The sequence below is a fragment of the Papilio machaon genome, chromosome 29 (genome assembly GCF_912999745.1).
Source record: "Papilio machaon chromosome 29, ilPapMach1.1, whole genome shotgun sequence".
NCBI lineage: Eukaryota > Metazoa > Arthropoda > Insecta > Lepidoptera > Papilionidae > Papilio > Papilio machaon.
In genome coordinates this window covers 4,345,044-4,353,952 of record NC_060014.1, presented here as the reverse complement: position 1 = coordinate 4,353,952, position 8,909 = coordinate 4,345,044, and the positions used below count along the sequence as shown (strand labels likewise).

General features: G+C 54.0%; 2 protein-coding genes across 2 annotated transcripts; one reads left to right on the top strand and one right to left on the bottom strand.

Moving 5' to 3' along the window:
* Positions 1-284: 284 nt before the first annotated feature.
* On the bottom strand, positions 285-2,639 carry LOC123722731 (actin cytoskeleton-regulatory complex protein PAN1-like). The gene has a single exon (XM_045685246.1). The coding sequence runs from the start codon at positions 2,637-2,639 to the stop codon at positions 285-287; it is 2,355 nt and encodes a 784-aa protein (XP_045541202.1).
* A 3,597-nt stretch (positions 2,640-6,236) lies between these two features.
* LOC123722730 lies at positions 6,237-7,991 on the top strand. Its single transcript, XM_045685245.1, has one exon. The coding sequence runs from the start codon at positions 6,237-6,239 to the stop codon at positions 7,989-7,991; it is 1,755 nt and encodes a 584-aa protein (XP_045541201.1).
* Positions 7,992-8,909: the final 918 nt, after the last annotated feature.

Genomic DNA, 8,909 nt, shown 5'->3' with positions numbered 1-8,909 from the left:
GAGAAGTAGACTCCGATGAGCACTACTTCTCCCCAGTTTGCCGCCACGTAACCCGCGCCCCTCTCCCTGAGAGAGAGGATTTGCGGGCCCGTTGGCGGCGCCACCATTCCGACCGAGCCCTCCGTGTCCCCGACCCAATGAGGCTGGGAAGGGATGAGGTAGGGCTCGGCCACGACCGCAACGGCAATTCTCCACTCCGCCAGGGCCTGCATGAGCAGGTCCTGTGCGCGGGCGGAGTGGTTGGCGTTGGTCTGCAGGAACTCCGTATGCAGGTGTCTGGGCATTTATGACACCTGCATACGTTCCTCTTCGGGCTGTTGTTGGGGCCCGGACGGCGGCTGCGCTCTTGGCGCAGGGGGAGGGCCGGTGGAGCGGGCCTTCCCCCTCATGGTGGGGGGGGTGCATTTAGCCCCCCCCATGACGTGGGCGTGCGGGCAGCCTGTCCTTTTACACACGGCGCAATTGACAGGCGCCTCGCACGCGGCCCTCTTGTGGCCCTCTTGGCCACATCGGAAGCAGAGGCGACCATCCTCCGCTTCCGACGGGCATAGGGCCCGGGTGTGGCCCAGCTGCATGCACTTAAAACAGCGCAGCGGCCGGGCCCTTACCGCGGTGATGGTGGCCATACTCCACCCTATAGCCACCTTCCCTATTTGGGCGACGGCTTTCGCCGCCGCCGCCGGACACCTCACAAGGGCAGAGCCCCCACCCCAGAAGCTGGACCTGATGAGGCCCACTCTGACGGCATCGGGGTGGCAGCCCCCAGCTGTTGCCAGTCTGGCTGCCACCTCCTCGCGCGTTACCGTCTCGTCCAAGCCCGAGACCCGGAGGTCCGCGAGCTTGGACGGACGCGCGATGTCCGCCCAGTCGCCAATGACGCGTGTCAGTTCGGCGGCCAGGCGGTCGGCCGTCTCTTCCGGGGTGTTTCCCCCCACCTCCATCAGCTTGGAGCCGGTCATGCTAGTCCGCACTTTGACCGTCTCCAAGCCGAGGTCCCTAAGGCAGATCGCCGCCTTGGCTTTGGCCAGTACATCCGTGTACTTGGCCTCGGCGACCTGCCCTTCGGCGTTTGTGATCGTGGCCCCTGGTTTAAGAGTGACGGTGATAGCCGCCGTCTTGGGGGCCACGATCTTTACCGCTTTGGGGGGGGGGGCGGCCCGCTGCGTTCTTACAGGGTGAACCTGTGCAGCGGGCGGGGCCTTGGCCGGGGCCTTCTTCTTACGGGCCTTCCGGCCGACTACCTTGGACCACTGAACCTCTTCGCCCCCGGATGTTTGGGGGGCAGGTTCAGTGGCTGCGGCTTTGGCCTTTGTGGCCGCCCTTGCGCTCCCTTCTCCGCCAGCAGGTGGAGGGGGGGGAGGGGCGGCTGGTCCAGTCTTCTTGATTCGCCTCTTCGGCTTCGGGGCTGGACCGGCTTTGGCCACAGGGGCCTGGGCCGGTCGTGCTTCGGCGCCTTTGGTGGCACCGGTTGCCAGTCTTGGCCGGGCCACAGGGCGCGGCGGCGGCGGGTGGTGTTGGTCCGCTTGAAGAGGCGGTCTGACCACCGGCTCAGGGGGGAGGCGCGTTTCCAGGTCTCCTAGGCGGGCATTTACCATCCCGCCTACGGACTCTAGAAGGTCGCGCCTCATTTCCTCGAGGGCGCCCCTGAGCACGGTCTCCACCCCCTCCTCCCGGGCCTGAGGAACCTCCCTCGGAGTCGCGGCCGCTTTCCTCTGCGACTCCGAGTACGCTTCTTTGAAAGCCTTGAGCTCCGCGCGGATGAGCTCCACTTCCCTCGCTAGCCTGGCGTTTTCCGCGCGGAGCCGGCGCTGTTCCTCCTGAGGGGTGATCGAGCGGAGCTCCTCCACCGCCTCGATCACCTCTTTTGTGGCCCGGTTGATCTGGCCCAGGACCGTGCCCTTAATGTGGCCGCTCTTTTTAACCTCCCCCTGAATGGCGGCCACATTCAGGAGGGCTTTTGCAGCCAGGGCCTCGATAGTAGCGGCCTCCGGCTGGGAGCACCTTGGCTCCGAAGAGTCTCTGGGCAGGAGGCAAGGAGGCCGGTAGGGGGGGGGGTTCGAGCCGCTTGCTCCACTCTCCCCCTCCTCCGCCATGTGCGCTCTCGCCTCCTGCAGAAAGGTGGCATGAGTCCCTGGGCGTCTAGGGCGGCCTCTTGCCGCCGTGGACACCTTGGTGGCGACCGGGGCCGCCGCTCCGTCATCTTTTAGCGCCCTCTTCTTCGGCATCTTTGCCGCAAATCTGAGGGCGAGTCTCGGGGCTGTGGGGGCGGCCTTATTCGCCTCCCCTGGGTCTTTTATGCCCTCTACCGTGCTGTCCGAGTCTGAGGATAGCCCAGACAATCCCGACATTCCGGACATTTCGGATACAGACACTAGCTCAGCGTCGCTAGTGTCGTCCTCCTCCGTCGGGTTTTTGCCAGTCTTTGGCCCTCTCTCTCTCGACGCTTCCCGTCTTTCCTTTTTCAACAAATCCAAGTCGCTCGCAATCGTTGTCAGTGTTCTTGCAGTGGTCGTGTGGCATCCTTTGGCCCCCCCAGAATACGTGGGCCGGCCAGAGGTCAGAGTGACCTCTGGGAGGGATTCTCCGCTGGCGTAGCCAGCGGTACCCTCCTGGGGTAATACATTTTTCGAGTCTGCCATGGTCATTGTTTGTCCGGCGTTGTCGGACACCGGAAGCCGCCTTTGTTGTGCAGGGTGAGGTCCCCCAATCATGACGCGCGGCCTTGGAGGCCGCCATACTCCGACCGAAGTCCACTGCCTTTTTACGTGATGCCGCACGCCCTCGCCGATGTTCCGCAGGCCTGCCCGGTATGGGTGGCCCTATCCGGTATAGCCCTACGGAACATCCTCCTCCTCCTCAGGGTAATTTTTTATAGAGGTTTTCTTCCTCGCGGCCCCACGCTCAGTGCGCAGAGCCCCCGTTTCCGCTCAGTGCGGACTTACGGTTTACTTGGCGTCCACCGATCATAAAGACCAGTGGGCGCCAAGTGTGGTGTTGCCACCAGGGTAATTTTTTATAGAGGTTTTCTTCCTCGCGGCCCCACGCTCAGTGCGCAGAGCCCCCGTTTCCGCTGGGTGCGGATTTACGGGTTTTTGGTGTTTGGTTCGCGGGGCGAAAAAAGCCCTACCCCAGCAATATGCCGGGGCGTTCCCCTATCCACCACCCGGGGACGCGCCACGTCGGAGTTCACCTCTCCGCCCACTCGGACAACCGAGCAGGTCCGTGGAACCTAACCTAACCTAACCTAACCTAACCTAACCTAACCTAACCTAACCTAACCTAACCTAACCTTTTTTTTTTTTTTTTTTTTTTTTTAAAGAGGGGAATGCTTTATGCATACGCCGTGCCCCGGGGGGGACACGGAGTTATGCGAGATTCTCTCCCAGAATGGGAGCATACCCGCTAAACCACCTCTGTTCCTCCTGCGCATTGGTGACGGGGCTACGGGCACGCTTTCGCACTCCTCCGCGGCCCCATCTGCGCTAGCCGCCGAAGCAGCTCCACCACTGGGGTGGGTAAACCCACCATCCATCCTTTAGGGGAGGCGCGCCGGAACGATACGCGCCATCCTCCTTGCCCTTCGAAGCGGGTGACAGGTCCCCCCGAACCTGCCACCACGGGGCTATGGAAGCCGGAGAGACGAGGTTTTACCCCCGCCTCCCCAGCCACCATCGGCGGGTCCGATGTCGGGCCCCGCCGTTGACCCTACGGGCCGCGGAGGGGCTGGGTATGCCAGTACCCCTCCGCGGCCCCACCACACATCCGGCCACGAGGGCTGCAGGGGGCATGATAAACCAGTACCCACCCGCACCCCCCGCGGCCCCACCTCCAGGCCTGCTCCGAGGCGGACCCCCAAAGTCCACCTCTGGCAGCCTCCTCCGGGTGGGTCGGCCCTGCACGCTGGACCAGTCCAGTCCGGCCCAAGACGACCGGTCCTGCACGCTAAGCCGACCCTGGTTCCTCTTAGCTTCACCGTGGGAGGCAGCCACGGTTACTAGAGCCCCACCGCCACGACAAGGCGGGAACCGTTGGTGGGGAACCTAACCTAACCTAACCTAACCTAACCTAACCTAACCTAACCTAACCTAACCTAACCTAACCTACCTACCTACCTACCTACCTACCTACCTACCTACCTACCTACCTACCTACCTACCTACCTACCTACCTACCTACCTACCTACCTACCTACCTACCTACCTACCTACCTACCTACCTACCTACCTACCTACCTACCTACCTACCTACCTACCTACCTACCTACCTACCTACCTACCTACCTACCTACCTACCTACCTACCTACCTACCTACCTACCTACCTACCTACCTACCTACCTACCTACCTACCTACCTACCTACCTACCTACCTACCTACCTACCTACCTACCTACCTACCTACCTACCTACCTACCTACCTACCTACCTACCTACCTACCTACCTACCTACCTACCTACCTACCTACCTACCTACCTACCTACCTACCTACCTACCTACCTACCTACCTACCTACCTACCTACCTACCTACCTACCTACCTACCTACCTACCTACCTACCTACCTACCTACCTACCTACCTACCTACCTACCTACCTACCTACCTACCTACCTACCTACCTACCTACCTACCTACCTACCTACCTACCTACCTACCTACCTACCTACCTACCTACCTACCTACCTACCTACCTACCTACCTACCTACCTACCTACCTACCTACCTACCTACCTACCTACCTACCTACCTACCTACCTACCTACCTACCTACCTACCTACCTACCTACCTACCTACCTACCTACCTACCTACCTACCTACCTACCTACCTACCTACCTACCTACCTACCTACCTACCTACCTACCTACCTACCTACCTACCTATCTACCTACCTACCTACCTACCTACCTACCTACCTACCTACCTACCTACCTACCTACCTACCTACCTACCTACCTACCTACCTACCTACCTACCTACCTACCTACCTACCTACCTACCTACCTACCTACCTACCTACCTACCTACCTACCTACCTACCTACCTACCTACCTACCTACCTACCTACCTACCTACCTACCTACCTACCTACCTACCTACCTACCTACCTACCTACCTACCTACCTACCTACCTACCTACCTACCTACCTACCTACCTACCTACCTACCTACCTACCTACCTACCTACCTACCTACCTACCTACCTACCTACCTACCTACCTACCTACCTACCTACCTACCTACCTACCTACCTACCTACCTACCTACCTACCTACCTACCTACCTACCTACCTACCTACCTACCTACCTACCTACCTACCTACCTACCTACCTACCTACCTACCTACCTACCTACCTACCTACCTACCTACCTACCTACCTACCTACCTACCTACCTACCTACCTACCTACCTACCTACCTACCTACCTACCTACCTACCTACCTACCTACCTACCTACCTACCTACCTACCTACCTACCTACCTACCTACCTACCTACCTACCTACCTACCTACCTACCTACCTACCTACCTACCTACCTACCTACCTACCTACCTACCTACCTACCTACCTACCTACCTACCTACCTACCTACCTACCTACCTACCTACCTACCTACCTACCTACCTACCTACCTACCTACCTACCTACCTACCTACCTACCTACCTACCTACCTACCTACCTACCTACCTACCTACCTACCTACCTACCTACCTACCTACCTACCTACCTACCTACCTACCTACCTACCTACCTACCTACCTACCTACCTACCTACCTACCTACCTACCTACCTACCTACCTACCTACCTACCTACCTACCTACCTACCTACCTACCTACCTACCTACCTACCTACCTACCTACCTACCTACCTACCTACCTACCTACCTACCTACCTACCTACCTACCTACCTACCTACCTACCTACCTACCTACCTACCTACCTACCTACCTACCTACCTACCTACCTACCTACCTACCTACCTACCTACCTACAACACGAGACAATTCGGATTTAAAGAGCAGACCAACACAATATCAGCCATACACAGCGCATTGGATATAATTAAAACTGCCAAATCAGAGAAACGTCTTGTAATAGCGGTCTCTCTAGATATTAAAGCAGCGTTTGACAATGCCTGGTGGCCGGCACTCTTTCATCGTCTCAGATTACTTAACTGCCCTAGAAACATTTTTGAACTCATCCAAAGTTACACACAGAATCGTAAAGTCACTATGGAGCATGCTGGAGCACGAGTCACCAAAAGCATGACCAAGGGATGCGTCCAAGGCTCAACCTGTGGACCCATCCTTTGGAATATAATCCTAGATGAACTTCTCGATCTACCCCTCCCCCCAGGATGTCATATACAGGCGTTTGCTGATGACGTCTTCCTCACGATTACCGCAAAAAACGTCGAAGAGATAGAACACCATACAAACAGCGCCTTAGACACAATAGTTAAATGGGGAAGGAGCGTTAAACTGGAGTTCGGCCCATCTAAAACTAAAGTAATTTCATTCACACCCAGATGTAAAAGAGCCATTATTAAAATAGACAATCACAACCTCATTTTTGATAAAGAAATTAAATATTTAGGCTTAATAATAGACGAGAATTTGACGTTTACCAGCCATGTGCATTTCATTATAAATAAAGCGAGTCGAATTTTCAATAAACTTTGCCTTTACACAAGACCCACTTGGGGCGCACATCCAGAGAACATCAGGACCATCCACAATCAAGTAATAACACCTATAATCACTTACGCGGCGGGTATTTGGGGACACATTGCCCATAAACTATATATAAAAAATGACCTACAGAGATTACAACGAGGCTTTGCAATTAAAGCGATCAAGGCATTCCGCACTGTCTCCACAACCGCAGCGCTAGCGCTCGCTCAGTTCACTCCTTTTGACCTAAAAATTTTAGAACAACATGCTATAGAAACCACCCGACTCACAGGTGCATCCCCCATCATACCCAACAATATCCCCTTAGAACGTCCTACCCCACCAGGCAAGCTTCTTCACCCTGCACTCAGAATAAATACTGAAATCAGTAAACTAAGCAACCAGGAGGAAATCGTCCAAATTTGCCCCCCACACGCCTGTCAAATTTACACTGACGGCAGCAAACAAGAGAACGGGGCGGTAGGTGCAGCATTTGTATGCTGGGACCCACATACCAATAGATCCACACCCAAAAAATACAAACTCCACCACACTTGCACAGTTTTCCAAGCAGAGCTTTTTGCCATCGCAGAAGCATGCAACTGGGCACGCAATAAAAAATTCATAAGCACATATATCTTTTCCGACTCTCTCTCATCCATACAGGCCATTCACAATAGGAGTAACACCCATCCACTAGTCACTAAAATTCATTACATTATACACTCACACAGAGATATAGGGGAAATCAAAATTTTATGGGTCAAAAGCCACATTGGTATAACTGGCAACGAGACCGCAGACTCCTTAGCCAACTCAGCAGCCACATTACATAGAAGCCCCGATTATGCCTACTTCCCCCTTTCACACATCAAGCAACAAATACGTCTTCGTCATCGTCAGTCTTGGGAGAGGAGATACCAGAGCGCGCCTCAAGGGAGTCACACACGTTCTTTGCTCCCCACTTTAGACAGCGTTGACAATCTATGGTCTGCTGCTAAGACATCTTTTCAATTCACGCAGTATCTCACAGGGCACGGCTTTCACAAGTCATACCTCTACAGATTCAAAATCGCAGATAACGAAGCGTGCCCCTGTGATGATACCACTGCACAAACTTTTGATCACTTAATTAAGGACTGCCCACGCTTTCAAAATTATAGATTAGACCACAAGCTCCTTTGTAGGTGCCTCAAGGTGTCTCCATACTCCCTGCCCGAACTCCTGTCTAAGAAATCTGCCCTTGATTCTTTCACTAAATTCATCACATATATAGTTGACCATTTAAAAGCATTCAACAATCCCAACCCTTAAGACTCAAATTGACCCTTCTTGTTCATTACATTTACACATATGTCATATCCATTTATATGTTTTATTTTGTTGTATAAAATTTTTCTATAATAGTCTAGCTTTAGGTTTAATTTTAAGTTAGTCTTTATTATGAGCACTGTGTCCAGGCAGCAGTCAGACAATAGTATCAAATCGCTAAGGAAGACTGCTGTCTGGACCACGCGAACAATGTTTTATATAATTTAATGTGTAAGACCATGTATAAAATTTTGTGGAACATGACAATATACTCCCACCCGGGAGGGTGTACTCTCGGGTGGAAAATAAAAAAAAAAAAAAAAAAAAAAAAAAAAAAAAACCTACCTACCTACCTACCTACCTACCTACCTACCTACCTACCTACCTACCTACCTACCTACCTACCTACCTACCTACCTACCTACCTACCTACCTACCTACCTACCTACCTACCTACCTACCTACCTACCTACCTACCTACCTACCTACCTACCTACCTACCTACCTACCTACCTACCTACCTACCTACCTACCTACCTACCTACCTACCTACCTACCTACCTACCTACCTACCTACCTACCTACCTACCTACCTACCTACCTACCTACCTACCTACCTACCTACCTACCTACCTACCTACCTACCTACCTACCTACCTACCTACCTACCTACCTACCTACCTACCTACCTACCTACCTACCTACCTACCTACCTACCTACCTACCTACCTACCTACCTACCTACCTACCTACCTACCTACCTACCTACCTACCTACCTACCTACCTACCTACCTACCTACCTACCTACCTACCTACCTACCTACCTACCTACCTACCTACCTACCTACCTACCTACCTACCTACCTACCTACCTACCTACCTACCTACCTACCTACCTACCTACCTACCTACCTACCTAC

Bases quoted from the DNA above. Each gene is read 5' to 3' on its own strand.
- LOC123722730 (XM_045685245.1), top strand. From the start codon at position 6,237: ATGGAGCATGCTGGAGCACGAGTCACCAAAAGCATGACCAAGGGATGC.
- LOC123722731 (XM_045685246.1), bottom strand. From the start codon at position 2,639: ATGGCAGACTCGAAAAATGTATTACCCCAGGAGGGTACCGCTGGCTAC.